This window comes from Polistes dominula, unplaced genomic scaffold (assembly GCF_049000335.1).
Source record: "Polistes dominula isolate Pdom_NZ unplaced genomic scaffold, Pdom_raw_medaka contig_12, whole genome shotgun sequence".
Classification (NCBI taxonomy): Eukaryota; Metazoa; Arthropoda; class Insecta; order Hymenoptera; family Vespidae; genus Polistes; species Polistes dominula.
The window spans coordinates 392,804-409,516 of NW_028301116.1; the positions used below are offsets into that span (position 1 = coordinate 392,804).

Genomic DNA, 16,713 nt, shown 5'->3' on the forward strand with positions numbered 1-16,713 from the left:
TTAATCGAACGCTCGTGTAACTTGATATAAGATAATTCACTTATTTTAACACGTGTGCAATTAATTTCCTACAAATTATGAAAATCAAACGTAAAAAAACATTACATTGTAATTAATCAAATTTATTGAACAAATATAAAGGAGTAGAATTTATTGAAGAAAATAACCTTGAAATATTTCAACAAGACGAAAGTGTTTTATTATTTCCTACTGTTTTAATTAAACATAAGTAATACTACTAAGAAGTGATAACAAATAAGCTCTAGCCTAAGTTAACCTAAATATTTAAATGTTCGCAGTAGAGAAAAGGTCATTGCCAAAATTAGGACACAAGAAATCTTCTTACAAAAGAAGCATCACAAATGCGCATACCACTTGATAACTTTTTATCACCGTTTTATCACCGTTTATTATTTCAATATTATGAATGTATATATGTACAATGAAAGAAGTTCCTTACCCATACAATGAGCGCACCAAACAAATAAAAACTTTCCCTCTTCTGAAGGCACGCACGTACACGTGTTCAAAGTCCAAGCAGAATTGGGTGGTGGAACGTGAGCGGAGGATTATATACGTTCGCGCCGTATTCCCCTTTCCTCTTGACATTTACCAAGCTCGCTTATCGATGGCGCGTTACTGCCACGTGATCTTTTGCCTATATCCCTCCTTTTCAACTTTTATACATTATTTCAAGAAACGTGCAACATATGGAGAATGTATCTAACAATTATTACAATTTTCACATATATCTTTATTTCGCAACAATCGTTTAACTTGTTGCAATCAAGTGTATTATTCAATATTATTATTATTATTATTATTGTCTCTCTCTTGTACTCATAAAGAGATCCAGTTAAATGAACAGATCGTTTGCGTATGCGCGTTACTCAAATTTTCTTTCTTTCCTTATTTGTTTTTTTTCTTCGTATCGCATTAAATGTATATCTATGTATCATCAATTTGCACGAATCATAGCATTGCACGAAATCTTAAACAATGTGTCATACTTCTGGGAAATCCTTCTCATTGGATATTATATACATATATTTTTATGAACTACGTCATTCATCGAATCCTGGAATCACCTGTTGTTTATTTCCGTTCTTTATATATCTATATCTATATACACGTATATATAAAGCGATGATGTCATAATAAGTAATTGCTTTACTTTATTGGTTTCTTGAAGCAATTGCACAATGGGTGTCGTTGAAACAAAAGAAATTACTGTTCAAAAAATCAATGATTAATAATGATTATATTGAATGTTAAAGCATAAATGTATATGAAAATATAAAAGATGTAAATATTTACATGATGGAATGTAGAAAATAATCATATATATGTAATAGGAAGTAAAAGTTGTTTTTTTTTGAAACGTAAATTAATATGAAAGACGTCATAGTTTGTACAAACCACCTACATCATCACAGTACACAGTCCATATTGAGAGTTCAACGTGGAGACTATCAGCCACGTGATTATAATGTGACCCGATATGCAGTGCGATTAAGAACCAGTTACGACGCAAAATCTTATTTACTTATAAAATTCAACTTGATATGCCGTATTTTTGTTTTATTCAATTGTCAAAGGTTAGAGTTTGCAAAACAATCTTGTTTTCTATATGAAGTAAACAAAAACAAAGCATAAAAATGCGTAGATAATTAGTGAATTATAAATATTCCCCCCTCCTCTTCGCCTTCCCCACCTAGACATTGAAAAAATTAAAATTAATCTTTTTTCTTTTTTTGTACATTTAGAAAATTTCCCTTTTAGAATTTTTTTATCGCTATTATTATATCGCAATTTAATCTATTTTTATCTGCAATATCCGTCAATCGGATTAAATTGTAGATATTTTTTTAATTGCATCCGTTCAATTAAATTGATAATTTATAATAATAAAATACTTAGAAGCTTATCTTTATAACGAATTCTTTGTTTCCTTTTTTCAATATATTTTATATATTATTGAAGTATATGATATTTGTTATAAATATTTATATAAACGTCAAAAAATTCTAAATTATTGCACATGCTTATTCAATCTTTATAAGATATTTTACGTATGTATAATACATTCAAAATAAAGATGATAATAATAATAATAATACGATACAATAAACAATGTTGAATAACTTTAAAAGTAGTCGTTTTAAAAAATGTCGATATAGAAAATTCAGTATATATCGATATGCAGTCGATAAAACAGACGTCAATGTATTCATTGACATTAACCTATTTCTCTGTTAAGTATAATTCCATATGGAAAAAACTATGATAAAAAATATGTGTATTACGATATTATATTATTTGCTATAGTCTCGTAACTTTATATAACTTGTCTATAGTTTGTTATTAACTTAGAATTTTTATCTAGATCTTTGATATAGAAAAATCAAAATGATCAAATTAAAAACTTTGCCACTGCTTGACAGAACAAGCACAACCATTGTGGAAGAAGGTATAGTAAATTGTATGATTAAAATAATAGAAAAGACATAATTATTTTTAAATTATTAAATATACTATAAATATGTTTCATTTAGATATCAATGTACCTTATGGTAAAGTTCTTATAGCAGGATGGTTGAAAATCTGGACAGAAGTAGAACCTAACAGTATTATAGAATTACTAACTTTTGTAAATCCAAAATCTTGGTATTTAAATGGACCAAAACCATATACATTAAATAATGTTAAAATATCTGATTATTATACAGTTGATGTAAATAAATGTGAAGAAAATATTGTTAATATTTTAGACGATATACTTAACAAAGTAACACAAAAGTCTATAATATTTCTTGATAATTTGGATTCTTTGATACTATATGCAGGTCTTGCAAATTCATTACGATTTGTAGAAAATTTAAATAAAAAAATTGAACGATTAATTTGTCTCTTTAGAAGAGATTGTATACCAAATAAGATATTATCTATTGAAACTCTTGGAAATACATATGTTAGATTGCATAAATATCATGGTATACATTCAAATAATGAATTTACTTATATTGCAAATTATACACATCGCAAATCAGGAGGCAAAATATTGCTTGGGTCAGAATTAGTGAGACAAGACATGACAACATATGAGATACAATCAGAAGATCTTAAAACACAATTTAATTCTGAAAAAAATTCAATGCCTACAAATGACGCTGCAAAAATTGTATCTTCGTTCCGATTAGAAATAAATGAACATGAAATGAGACAAAAAGAAAACACTCCATTACCTTATATACCTGCAACACAAATGGTAAATAATGAATGTAAGATTTTATATGTACCAGATGAAGTAGATGATTTGGATGAGGAAGATCCTGATGATGATTTATGCATATAATTTGTATATTATGATTAGGTATATAATATAAATCTATTCAAACATATGTTAACCATTGCATATTTATTACACTTTTCTGTAAATTTATTTAGATATGATATAAGTGTTTTGCCCCATTATTAAATATGCCAAGCTTAATATCAACAATCAGATCAAATACAACATAATCGAGCTTTATCCAATTTTCATGGAAAAATTGATAAAAATGAAATTTTTCTACATTTCTTTTTTAGTTTGTTAATATACCTTATAATCTACTTTATGATATATTATATTTCATTCTATACGATATAATTTAAAATTTATATCTGACGTCTTATTTTTAACAGCATTAAAATATATATTAATTAAATATATAAAGCTACTTTCTCTTTGGAATTTACCTTCAAGATACATACTTTCACATTTACTTAATTTAAACAATATTTGCATATCACGTGTTTTATAAAATTTAGTAGTTACAAATAATATGAATTACCAAAGTATTATACAATGTACTTTAATTTTCAAAAGAAATCGTGCTGTTGTTTAATTTATGTATCATATATGTCTATTTATTAAAACGCCAAAAAACTTTCTAATTACATGATATTAAAAAAATATATATATATATATTAAATAATCAGGTTTTGATTAATAGAGATATATGATACAGAAACTTAAAAATGGCGCATACTTTCTTGGTTACTTACATATTATTAAAATAAAAATTTGTTCTTTTTAAATCTCTCATTAAATATTAAATTAGTATTTTCAAAAAATATATAAACAAGAAATAAAGGAAAAGTAATTAATAAAAAATCAAATAAATTAAAATACTCTCTATTAAAGTTTGATAAATAATAATAAATAAATAAATATAATATACACTTCGATCCTAGGCTTAGGCCGTCAAATAATATAATTCTATTTTGTTTTTGTTTCATGAGAAATTTAAAAGATTCAAAGTTATTCTGAACTAATTAATAGTAACATATCATGCACTAAATGTATAGAGTAAGTTTTTGTCATAAAAATGGTATGTACCATCAATATGTTGTAATATTCTACTTTCTAAAAGACAGCGACCATAACGAACAGCATCTTCTCGAGTTTGAACTATCCCAGCTTCTAATAACCAATCTACTAAATCACAACCAGTAAAAACTCCTCTATGCACTTTCAATAATCTTCTTCGACATATAGCTATCCTTGCTCGACATTCGGCTAAATGACATCGATTGAACTGCTCACGAATAGCTTTCGTTTCTGAACTCAATGCATCTTCTGGAGGCAATTGTAGTTCCGTTTCTATTAATATTACAAAATCATATATGACATATGATACACTTTAATGATAACATACATATAAAATAGAAATAAAGAAAAAATTATCTCACCACCGCGCCATTTTTGACTAAGTTGCTGTAACCAAGAGACCAGTTTATTAAGGCCAGGATCAAGTCCAAATATTGCAAAAGCTATTAATGATTGACCGAAATTTAATGCAATATCTAAGAACGCTAATTCTGCATAAATGCCAATCATTTGGTCCATAATTAACGTACTAATAGATATTGATAAACCCTGAAAAATATAAATGTCCAATTTAATTTTGATAATGATGTATAATTATATCATTTTAAAGGAAATTGAAATATTAAATAGGTCTTACAATGAATATAGAACATGAAAGCAGAATAAGGAATACTAAATGTCGTAATATCTGTGGATCTTCTGAATCTGTCGGAGTTACATTTTCTTCTTGATTACAATCAAAAGGATAAGTATTGTTTCGATTCACAGTACACATTGAATTAGGACAAATATTTTGGAATTCACAACCAATGCTACAAGAATAATTTACTTATTTTAGCATTTTATGTATCTACAAGTAGTATAATTTCATACATACATTGGGGTGCTTTCTGAATGAGATACAATATCTTCCACATCAACAACATTTCTTCCATTAGTATCATTACTGACATTAGATCTTTCTCCTTCACTATTTGTACTGCTATATGTGTTTAAATCATTTCTTATTTGATGATACCTTTGTTGTAAAACTAAACAACCTAATGTTACTGCATACAATAAAATGGTTTTATTAAATTATTTCTAATAAAACGTTAGTTCCATTATTATGTATGTACATATGTTTCTTACCAATAAAACAAAATATTAATATAGCAACAGATATAGCAGCTTGACTCCTACCGAGTTGAAAATTCGGATTTTGTAATTCAAATTCGATTGGTTTCTTCGGCGTTATGCAAATACACATTAAAGACACTATCAAAGCTGTTACTCTGTAAGCAACATTTGTTAATATTAAGTATCTAAAAATATGAATCAATGTAATATAATATTTTCATACCCACAACCACTAAGAAGTAACCATTTTTGCATATTTTGGACAAATGATAGTGAATGTGAATTCAAAAAAAGAAGAGTTACTGCAATTGCAACTGTCCATATTCTACTTCCATATACACCTAATGAAATTAAAACAAATTGGATATACCTAAAATGAGATATTCATATTTAATAAAGAAATCTCATTATTAATCGTGTAAACTATTTTTTCATAATAATTTACCATAAAATAGATCCAGTAGAATCTGCTTCGAGTTTTGTCCAAATTATAGTACCAATCGCAGTAATCAACTAAAAAAAAGAAAAAAACGCAATGATTAATAAATGTGTACAAGAGGATATGCTAAACATAGATAGATTTGTATAATCATTTCTATTAACAAACCTGAGCGATCACGAGGCAAAGAGTATATTTGTGTGTTACACTTTTATATTTGCGACCCACACCAAGAAAACAAATTAGCAGCCATATACAAGCTACCACAGATATAGTACTTATATCAAAAGAGAAAGCTCGGAGTTGATGAGCGTAACTGGCTGGTGTTACGCCAGCATCAATGGCACTAACTAATTTTGCTGATATGAACATAAGCGGAGCGGATAAAAATGTACAAGCGACCATAGCTGAAGCTATTAAATCAATTTCAACATTGTAACGTAATGTAAATATAAAAAGTGCTGGTGCTGTTGGAATTGTACCATAAAGAAATCCATATGTACTTAAATCTCTGGTATCAGTAACATTATCACCAGCATTTAACAAAATAATCGTCTCCCGAATTACAAGAGGAAGTACTAGCAGTTTAACAGATATCAGTATGCCTGGTATGACTAGAGCTGTACCTTTTAGTTTGTGTACTTTTCCTACCATCATTAAACCAAGAAGAAATAAGGCACTAGCAGAAAAAGCATTTCCAAGTACTTCGAGAATAGCAGCAAGAAAGGGTGGAATAACATGGCTAAATATTATATTTCCTATGATGCCTAAGATTGTCATAAATAAAACTGGATTTAAAGCTACACCCTTTATAACCGAATAAACCATTGACCAGCAAGATTTATTTTCTTCTAAACTGCGTTTACTAATTTCTAATAATATGAAACCAATAGGATTTAAAATAGCCAGTGATATAGGAGCCATGAGATATAGATATGCAGCATATTCGGGATGAGTTTTTTGATAAATGGCACCAACTGAAAATAATAAGTTTGTTGAGGTCTATAAATTACATATTAAGAGAATATACTCTTTTAATAAACTTACTCATAGGGTAACCTATTGCAAAATCATTGCTTTGCGTTGTGAATATTGCAAAGAGTGCTGCACGACCAGAATTCGATGGTTTTTTAATCAATAATGATACCACGAGTACAGTAAAAAATACACAGCATTTTGCAAGTAATATTGCAAGTAAAAAACTCCAATTGACCAACGTAAAATCTAACTTGGCCAATGATGTAAAAATTAGTGATGGTAGAGCAAAAGTACCAACAAAAGTATTTAAACCATTTGCCTCTATTTTTGTAATAACATTAAATCTTCCAGCGATATACCTAAACGATAATATAATTTTGAAGATTTAAACGTTACTTGATTTTTCCCTAAAAAAACATATTTATACATAGAAAACTATCAGAAAATAACACAAGTTCTTACCCACATAATATTATTCCAAAACATTGTATCAAAGCAATATATAAATTATCAATTGGATCAGAATCGGTTGTTATAAAGCCATCCATATTGATTAATCCAATATTTGATGAATTAGTTGACATGACTCTGTTAAAAAAATTAATTTTAATACAAATTGTAAATGATATTAAAAAGATATTTTATAAACATATTACACATTTTATTATTTCATAATAATTGTCATCTTTCCAGAATAATTGGTTTATATTTATTAAAATACAGATATATATCGATAACGTTCCAGCATAATTTTCTTCTTAGGGTCATTTTTTATACGAGAAATTCGTATATGATTTATCCGAATCATTGCTTTTGAATACTATGTTTTTTTTATTTAAAAATTGTACAGGAAACTTCACAATATTTGATAATCGTAATTTTTAATAATATTCCTTAAATTCGTAACGTCTGTTTGACGAAGAAACATGCTTGACAAAGGTGTTTCCTTAATTTTTAAATTGTCCATAGCTTACCGTTGCAATTTTACCATGTAATTTATATAAAAAATAATTTAGAAATACTCAGTGTCTCAATCATGTTAAAGTTAACAAATATAATTTCAACCGACGTATAACAAATTAAAATGTCACGTTTTGACACTTAGCTAATTCATGACTTCGCCGATAGTTGGCGGTCTTATAGAAATGCATTAATAAATTTAGTTTGACTTTTTCGTTTATACAAAATGTTTCATTTTTATTAGATATAAAAAAAATATATTTTCAATAAAAATCTTATTATACTTATTCTTGTAAAAGAAGATTTATTGTAAAAGAACAATTTTTTTCTACAAAACAACTCAAACAAAAAGTAAGTCATTTTAAAATCAATAACAATATCATTGAAATTTTTAAACGCGCGTGATTTCTTCTTTTGAAACTTTTTTAAAACATTTATAATGTTGCATTATCCATACATCAATACATATTAAGCATTTATTTTGTCTAACTGTAAAAACATTTTAATATTTGCAGCAAATATGCATTGGTATAATAAAAGTCATTTCGACCAATTTCGGTGAATTTGAATGTACAATTTTTCTGTTAGCAGTGTAGCCAACAATACAGTTTCTAACAGAGTAGCCAACAATAAAATTGCAATTTAAAGTGCAATACAGTGCCAAACGACTTATGCAATTAAAATGTCTAATGTTGGCTATATGATTAAAAGTTCAGTTGTTGGTTGCATTGCTGATCGAGTTAATCGAAGATGGTTAAGTGGTTTTAAAATATCATAATTTTACGTTGATGGAATCGAGTTGCAGAAGTCAGGGTCGAGTAAGTTGGAGAACGCGGAGTACTAACAAAAATAATTCTGCTATTTATACAATTTTTATAACCGATCATGTAAATATCGGTTGGAACAAATCTAAGAAAGCCGAAAAATTATAACTGATTTATCTGTTAAATTATATATGTAAATGTTTTTTTTTTTATATTTATAGATAATCTAGGTAAAGAAAATATTAATGAGGTAGTTAAACTACAACAAAATTTTCCAAACAGTTTTGCAATAAGGAATACATGAGTATAATGTTTAAAAAGGAGCAACATTTTTAACATTTTTAGCTATGATGATAGATTTGGCTTGTGACATGTAATAAACATTAAAGTACATTGCCACGAGATCCTTTCTTGTTGATTTTTCTGAATAATATTACTGAATAATAATAATAATGTGATAATAATAAATAATAATTTTAATTAAATACTTTTATAGATATTATAATTTTTAACTGAATATTATGTTAATTATATTTTATGTTATTATTTATGTTATATTTATATTATATGTTATTATAATAATAATTAGTTGATCATATTTTTACTTTATGAAATTGTTACATTAATTCATTTGTAAATACCAATCTTGTACCATTGGGTATATTAAAGGAAAATGACAATTACAATTAAATTATATTTTTTTTTTTATTCGGGAATATGACGTGGCTGCAAATTGCATCTATACAATATTTAATTGTGAATATTTAATGTACGCTGTGGAATTATATAGCATGTATTTGTATAGAATATTTCTCTTTATTAAAAATAAATGGTAACTCACTTATCGCATTTTTAACGAGTACTGCAATCAATTATATTCATACATTCATTTTAAACATTAATATTATTTAACATTTCCTCAAAAAAGTACATTCACTTCGGCGGTATAACTTATTAGTCTTTTTCTTCTCTTTTGATTACTTTAGATTATATGAATGGAAGAAAAAAAAAACAATGTTATCTGAGAGCGATATACCGAAAATGTAGTATAAAGGCGTATCAGATGTCGTATACTTTTCGTAGAAATCGAGTGCAGCTGCAAGATGCAAGATTTTCTAAGGTATCTTACTTTCTTCCGTCCTGTTTTTATGTGCTAGCTCCCTACCGAAATAAGTATGTAGTAACGTTGAATGTTACACAGGGGTTGGTAAAGTAAAGTGGTGGGGGAAGAAAGAAGGAAGGATGGAGGGAGATGAAATGTGTGGAATACATTCTAACGCAGTGGTACGGGGTAGCGGTACGGGGTAACATTGCACGCAGCAAAGCAACATTGCCAAGATGGATGCCCGGGCTCGACCGTAGAGAAGTATGGATTTTACCGCGTGATTCGTATGCGTGCTATTTCTCTTCCACCCACTGGACAATGGGAGAAATCTAAGGACGCGCTAGGACACGAGTGAGCCAATGCCTGGCGATAAAATAATACTTTTCCAAATTCGAATTCGCGAATTATCGCGACCGCGATAACGAATCACGTTCTCTTTACCAAGTGATGAGTAAAATATCTGACATCGAAAAACGAGTTAGTGGATTTATACAATGGTGGATAACAATTGTATCATCGAGGGGAACGTCAAGTTTCGCGATGGGAAGAAGGTGAGTTACTTATATGTAATTACGAGTACTTCTTTTGTCACATTAAATAATGCGATATAATCGACAATTCGAAGAACGATAATGTTTATAGCTTTAGGATCTTTCTTTATTTTCTGAAGCTTTGCTCCACGTTGACAGTAGCGGCAACGCGCCGGTTCCTTTGAACCCAAAAAAAACAAAGAAAGATCTATCCTTTGGTCATATTTATTCGGCGCTTATCTGAAGTCCACTTGAGCACGTAATACCTACTATATTCAGCAAAATTATGTAATACACGAAAGAGACACATAATCGATATGTATGTGTTAAAAAAAAAAAAAAATCTACTTTGCAAAGTAAAATTTCCTAAGTATATGTTAATGATAATAATTATTTGATTTTTAATTGATCTTAATTAAAATGAGATGTGAGATAAAAGAATAAAAGTCTATATATAGTTATATGTACAGTAGTCAGATAATTTATAAAAGTTATTCTATTATTACTCATTTATTTTAAGTACAATTCAATAAAGAATATTTATAGTTTCTCAGAAATTATTTGCTGATTGATATAAACTGACATAAGTAATACAGTATAAATGAAGTATATATTAAGTGTATATTTATAGAGTACAAGTTATGAAAGGCTAATTCCTTTTTCCTTTGTTTATATTGGGGTAGCAAGAAGTATTTAAGTCAAGGAGGGTAACTGACTCTTTTATTTTTAGTCATAGAGGATATAAAAGGACCTAAAGGTTCCAGACTTACACTCAATCACATGAATCTCAATTGTGTAAAGTATAGCTATTTAATATGCACTTTATATATATATATATATATATATATATATATATATATATATATATATATATATATGTATGTGTGTTTATTACTGAAACCAATATTACGGCCAATATTCATACAAATTTCATGATTTAGTAATATTACAATCTGATTAATGAATGTATAGGTATTATGAATGAATTATTCAAATGAAATAAAGATCTAACAAAATATATTTACTCGATTACAGTGGAAGTCACGATGGTGCGTAATGAGAAAATTGTCACCAGTAGCAGGTAAATCCTACTCTTTTCATTATTTTGCATAATATCGTTTGTTTTGAAAGATCGTGTAAGCTTGCAAATTATCTGCTACATGAGTGCATTGTACTGTAGTAAGAGATATATGTAGCAGGAAATGTTATGATTGCATTATAAAGTTGAATATATTTTCATTTTTGATATTTTCGTGATATGAATATTATCTTTTTGCTTACATAAGTATACTACATTTATCTCTTTTTTTTTTTTTTTTATCAAATTCCTTTAAAATAATTTGATAAAAAAATGTAATCGTTAAAAAAGTATATTCTATTTAATGATAAAATAACTTAAGATAATAAAACACAGAAAGTTAACTATAATATTTTAACTTTTTTCTCTTATGTTAGTCTTGAAAGAATACTTTCATGCTTATTATCAGAATGAAGGATCTTTCGCTTAGATATTTTTGGTGACAGCTGGCACATCTGTTAGAGATTAACTGTTTGAGGAAACAAAAAATTGGAACTACCCTACTTCCAGTAATAGATATCAATGCACGATTTTGTAGCTATTATTTTGAAATACCACTTTAAATAAAACACTTTATTACTATACTATGTATAGTATTTTCTTTTTTTATTAGATATATGCACATATAAATTTTGAAAAGCAATTGAATGATTATACAGTACATGAAAGTGCTTTTTGTCTTTTAGATTGTTTGCACTTACAACTTTATGGAGATAGCAAGGATCGTTATAAACAGGGACAAACAAAGGCATCATTAAGTTTGCAACATTTTCTTGGAGTAGAAAGTGGTTTTACTCTTGATAAAGAATCAAACACAATAGCTATTATTTGTCAAGATGTAACTGTCGTACTTGCTTTTGATACTCGAGAACGATTAATACAATGGCAAGTAAAGATATCAAATAACTTAGGAGAAGGTACGTTTTATAAGTATACTATACGCTATCAAATATCAAATTCTTTTGAAAATGTTTATATGGTCTGATGCCATGATTATTTGGTCTTTGCAGATCAACAATTTTTAATATTGATATCCACTGCACCGTCGAAGGCAAAACTAACGAATGGGCCAGCGCATTTACATATTCAAGATCGGCGATTTTGTATTACGGTTGGTATTCCACCAAGGTTAGTTGGAATATGGGAAATTGGTCATTTACGACGTTACGGTGTCGTCGAGGGAAGATTTTGCTTCGAAGGTGGTTCAAGATGCGGTCGTGGCGAAGGTCTTCATGTTTTAATAACGGATCAGGGTGACGATATTGTTAAAACATTGCAATTGGCTGCGGAGGGAAAATTATCTACCAAAAAAAGACCGCTTGGCCGTGAATCATTATTACAAGACAGTCCTCGCCGACAATTTAGTAGATCTGAGACTAGAGCAAGCGATTTTTTTCCCTCAACTGTGTACTCTTCAACAATATCATACGAAGATCATTGTGATGGTTGCAAGAATGGTAGCTCGTCTTACTGGTCATCTGCCGAAAGTAGACAACAGACTGACGGCGAAGGTGATTATAGCTGCAGAGATACAGTTTCTGTTTCGGAATTGACCGATCAACCTAGCGAATGGCGTACCTGTTCTCTTACTCGTCAAGGTACGACTGGTCTCGAAAGATGTGCCAGTTGTATTAGCAAGTTAGGAACTGTGTCGAAATCTTCTACGTTGATAACGGGTACTGGTACAAGTAGTATAGGTAGTCCAGCTGGTGCCGTCAGCAGTCTGACATGTCACCTCCAACCACGAGCTTTCGATCGACTCTCTTTATCCTCGTACAGCAGCAGTAGTCACGATAGTGATTATTCTGGGTCTCAACAAGTTGATTGTCATTGTCCTCAATCTAAAAGTTCACAGGTACAAAATGTTCGTCGATCGTCGCTCAGTCCAAATGTTTTACCACCAAGACCACCGAAACCGTCCCAATGTACTGCCACGAAAAAATCAAAGAAACCTCCAATGCCACTACCGAGCGAACAAATTACCACTAATGTTCATAATCAAAAGAGTAACGCGCAAAGTAACGTACGTAATAGCAATGTTGGACCTTACGAAAATTATGATGTTCCGAAAGCTATCGTCGGACATCACATGTTATTAGAACAATCACCACAAACGGATCAATATTACGATACTCCAAGGAAGATAAAGGAGTGTTTAACGATGCCAAAAACCTATCCCAATTATGATACTCCTCAGGCCCCGCAAGCTGTTGTTTTGCAACAATGTGGTTGTCCAGCGAAACTTAATATTCAATCGCCCAGATCATCGTCAGCCTGTCCATGCCACAATGTTATGAGTTGGGCTGGATTCGTTTTACCCTATTGTCGACGTGGAGCAGGAATTGAACCTATGGGTGTGACTGTACATCCTGTAAAACTATCGGGAGAAGGAAAAATGCCTGTTGTTAATGCCAGTGGTGATGTTTCTATTTACGCCACTACTAAAAGAACGAATAAAGGACAAGCTACTAATGAACCCAAAGCTGACGATAATTGTGAATGCGTAACCAGTAGCAAATCAAATAATTACGAAAATGTTGAACCTATTATCGATACACAATCCGAATCTAAGCAAACAAATTATGCTAATATCGACTTTACTCAATCGTTAGAACATTATGAAAATAGTAAAGATGTTCTAACGAAAAGTGGTATTTCACAAGAAGAACTGGAAAAGTTTGCTGATCAATTAAAAGATACAAAAGCAGAAGCATCCAGCGAAGAGGGTTCCCTTAAAGTTTGTCAGAAATGTGGCCATGTAAAAGAAAGAGATAATGATTATTTAGTAATGGATCTAGATAAAGAAGTACCGAAAAAACCATTCACCGGTTATTTACCGATGCAACCAGCTCATAATGCTTGTTCTAAAGAAGTGCTGTCCAGAATCTACAATGGTATGAAGAGTTCGAGCAATCCAACTTTGTCAGGTTCTTCGTCAACAGATGGGAATAAAAAACGTTGCGATTCAGAATATCGTGTGCCAGGATCGGCGATGTTATCTAGTCCATATGTTAGACGTCGTCTTTTAGATGGAAGCAATAGTGTTGAATCAACTGGAGCTATCGGTATTTTATTAAGAAAACGATCTTATTCGGCCGAATCAGCTCACTACTTAGACGATGAAACTCATACATTCCCGTCCACTCTCACCATACATAAGTGCTCTAGTGAAGCCGATAAGGCTTCTCTGATAAGCAGTGAGCCACATACATCTTGCATGAAATCGGAAATGAAAATAAGTCAAGAGAATGGACAGATATCGGCTGCTTCATCTCAACCGTCGTTCATAAAAATTCGTCGTTCTTCATCCGTACCATCGAAAGCCGGTCACAACAGGGATTCCTCTAGTAGCAATGACTCGGGAGTATCCACTGGTTCTCTTAGTCATAGAACAGCTGAATTTGTGGAATTTGAAATATCGTCCGTAACATCGGTAAAGAAACAAAATGCTTTGTCGATATGTCGTAAGAGTCCACCGTCTACATGCTATCACAATAGTTTACCGAGAAAATCAAAATCTAGCGATCCCTTGAGGGAATTATCATTCCAATTTCAAAAGACAAAGATACCCACTAAATCATCCTCTGCGGAAGCTGATATACCTACGTGTTTGCCGAAAAGTACAAAAGGGTTTAATAGCCCTGGTGAAATATCGAGTAATGCACCTTATATTGACTCCAGAAGTACAAGCAGTGGTACCTCCGATATGTCTGATTATATCGAGACACTTTCCTTATCTTCTCATTCATCATCTGACACGCCAGATAGTTTAAGGTTTGTTATTAATTTTCATTTGATATAAATTTTTGTGAAGTAAAAAATAAAATGATAGCAACTTTTGGTTGTCTTAGGTTGGGAGGCAGAGCTTTAACTACTACGCTGCGACCTCGCAGTGGTAAGGAATATTATAAAATCGATCGAAATATTTTGGTGGAACAAGGTCGAACATCATCTGCCAATTATGCAAATATTACTCCTGTACTTGAGAAAAGCGAGTCTCCTTCACCCGGTTATATAAGCAGCTCACCTTTTGAGCAACCCCAACCCATTCGTGAACACTTTCTGTTTCCTGAAGTAAGTAACGTCTATCGACAAAAATCTTGTATCAAAATGATCTTGATAAATAATAATTGTATATCTTACAGGAAGCTTAAATAACGTAACGTCCATAGCAACGTTGTTTTTGAGAAGAAAGTGGAAAACTTGAAGTTCCTAGGAATCCAAAACCCATAGGAGTATTTGCGTTAGAGAAGGTAATTCGAGTTATTGTCACTATTTACACTATATGCAATGGTTTTCTACTTGCACATGTATTTCTCGACAAGCCCTTATAATACACGTTTGGGATGTTATAGTGTTTACAAAAATCAACAAAATAATATTGATTGCAGGTCGAAAAATTATGTTCCATGAAAATTAACTTTTCCTTTTTTTATATATTTTTTATATCATTTTACTTAATTGAATCGAATTCTTCAAATGATATTACACGCGCGATATATATGTATAGAAATGAAAGGAATTTGAGATTGTAGCGTATAGTAAAAATGTGGTCAATGATATGGTACTTCCTACAACGATTTAAACAATTTCTAAAATCTACTCATTAAAAACTGTAATAGTTTGTATAGTAAGAATCCTGCCCTAGGATAAAAAAAAAAAATACTATACATTGTATACTTTATATGAGTATATCATTTTTTGAACATATTTTATTTTATATGAGTATACTTCTATATAGGATAATCGTAGTGAAAATTAAAGAATGTACTTAAGGGCTCCTTATTTAGACTGATTACCATAACAACACTGTACATCTGCATCTGTGCAACCAAATAATGCAATGAAGATAGTCAGTTGCATATAACGTTCACAGGGTTAATATAATTAAATTATTTTCTAAAAAAAAAATAATAAGGTGAAGAGATAGTTTTAATAGTCTTCTTCCTCTTTGAAGGAATTTATACGAAGGTTAACTGTAGGTCTTTGGGCAATCAAACGGCACTATATATAAACATTAAAAAAAAAAAAAAAAAAAAAAAAAAAAACATCAGAAGAAATTCTAAACAATATAACTTCTTAGCGTATGAAGTCTTTAATTCATATCTCGAATTTATATGTTAGTTTATTTTCGTTGATTTTTTTGAATCTTATGCAACGAAATAGCTGGTGCGATTATAATATTATTTATAAATTATTCACAAAATTATAAGTTATAAATGTACTTAAAAGATTGCGTATTCGAGTTTAATTATATATTAATATATAATTTTGTAATTATATTTTCTATGAGGAATAATAGTGAGTGAATGAAGTAAGTTTTTTACCAAAAATATTTATTTTATTTTGTAGAGGTGCAAGATATCTT

The 16,713-nt window shown here is 30.0% G+C and overlaps 3 protein-coding genes across 7 annotated transcripts; 2 read left to right on the forward strand and 1 right to left on the reverse strand.

The window, feature by feature from the left end:
• The first annotated feature begins 460 nt into the window (after positions 1–460).
• On the forward strand, positions 461–3,401 carry Elp5 (Elongator complex protein 5). 2 transcript variants are annotated; one of them, XM_015330188.2, is made up of 3 exons: positions 461–1,598; positions 2,387–2,470; positions 2,556–3,401. In XM_015330188.2, the coding sequence occupies exons 2-3, from the start codon at positions 2,410–2,412 to the stop codon at positions 3,353–3,355; spliced, it is 861 nt and encodes a 286-aa protein (XP_015185674.1). In that variant the 5' UTR covers positions 461–1,598; positions 2,387–2,409; the 3' UTR covers positions 3,356–3,401. The 2 variants fall into 2 exon arrangements, with proteins under 2 accessions (XP_015185674.1, XP_015185675.1); XM_015330189.2 differs by lacking the exon at positions 461–1,598 and adding an exon at positions 2,089–2,254.
• anchor (integral membrane protein GPR155 homolog anchor) lies at positions 3,400–8,041 on the reverse strand. 2 transcript variants are annotated; one of them, XM_015330194.2, is made up of 11 exons: positions 7,883–8,041; positions 7,371–7,496; positions 6,978–7,267; positions 6,099–6,907; positions 5,937–6,004; positions 5,715–5,861; positions 5,504–5,646; positions 5,250–5,421; positions 5,010–5,184; positions 4,735–4,921; positions 3,400–4,645 (listed from the first exon to the last, which is right to left on the reverse strand). In XM_015330194.2, the coding sequence occupies exons 1-11, from the start codon at positions 7,897–7,899 to the stop codon at positions 4,332–4,334; spliced, it is 2,448 nt and encodes an 815-aa protein (XP_015185680.1). In that variant the 5' UTR covers positions 7,900–8,041; the 3' UTR covers positions 3,400–4,331. The 2 variants fall into 2 exon arrangements, with proteins under 2 accessions (XP_015185680.1, XP_015185681.1); XM_015330195.2 differs by having other exon boundaries at positions 7,565–8,010.
• A 423-nt stretch (positions 8,042–8,464) lies between these two features.
• On the forward strand, positions 8,465–16,393 carry LOC107071270 (uncharacterized). Of its 3 annotated transcripts, none has more exons than XM_089176938.1 (7): positions 8,465–8,686; positions 9,619–10,288; positions 11,303–11,348; positions 12,032–12,262; positions 12,356–15,119; positions 15,197–15,419; positions 15,491–16,393. In XM_089176938.1, exons 2-7 carry the CDS (start codon positions 10,232–10,234, stop codon positions 15,497–15,499), a joined length of 3,330 nt encoding a protein of 1,109 aa, XP_089033064.1. In that variant the 5' UTR covers positions 8,465–8,686; positions 9,619–10,231; the 3' UTR covers positions 15,500–16,393. The 3 variants fall into 3 exon arrangements, with proteins under 3 accessions (XP_089033064.1, XP_089033063.1, XP_015185616.2); XM_089176937.1 differs by lacking the exon at positions 8,465–8,686 and having other exon boundaries at positions 9,183–9,752; positions 9,834–10,288; XM_015330130.2 differs by lacking the exon at positions 8,465–8,686 and having other exon boundaries at positions 9,183–10,288.
• The last annotated feature ends 320 nt before the right edge of the window (positions 16,394–16,713 follow it).

What these genes read in the sequence shown, in the direction of transcription:
- anchor (XM_015330194.2), bottom strand. An exon ending in TTTCATGTTCTATATTCATT is followed by an intron (nt 4,922 to 5,009) that starts GTAAGACCTATT and finishes TATATTTTTCAG; the next exon opens with GGTTTATCAATATCTATTAG. An exon ending in TAGTCAAAAATGGCGCGGTG is followed by an intron (nt 4,646 to 4,734) that starts GTGAGATAATTT and finishes TAATATTAATAG; the next exon opens with AAACGGAACTACAATTGCCT.
- Elp5 (XM_015330188.2), top strand. Translation starts at nt 2,410, where the DNA reads ATGATCAAATTAAAAACTTTGCCACTGCTTGACAGAACAAGCACAACC. An exon ending in CACAACCATTGTGGAAGAAG is followed by an intron (nt 2,471 to 2,555) that starts GTATAGTAAATT and finishes TGTTTCATTTAG; the next exon opens with ATATCAATGTACCTTATGGT.
- LOC107071270 (XM_089176938.1), top strand. Translation starts at nt 10,232, where the DNA reads ATGGTGGATAACAATTGTATCATCGAGGGGAACGTCAAGTTTCGCGAT. An exon ending in AAAATTGTCACCAGTAGCAG is followed by an intron (nt 11,349 to 12,031) that starts GTAAATCCTACT and finishes TTTGTCTTTTAG; the next exon opens with ATTGTTTGCACTTACAACTT. An exon ending in ATCAAATAACTTAGGAGAAG is followed by an intron (nt 12,263 to 12,355) that starts GTACGTTTTATA and finishes TGGTCTTTGCAG; the next exon opens with ATCAACAATTTTTAATATTG.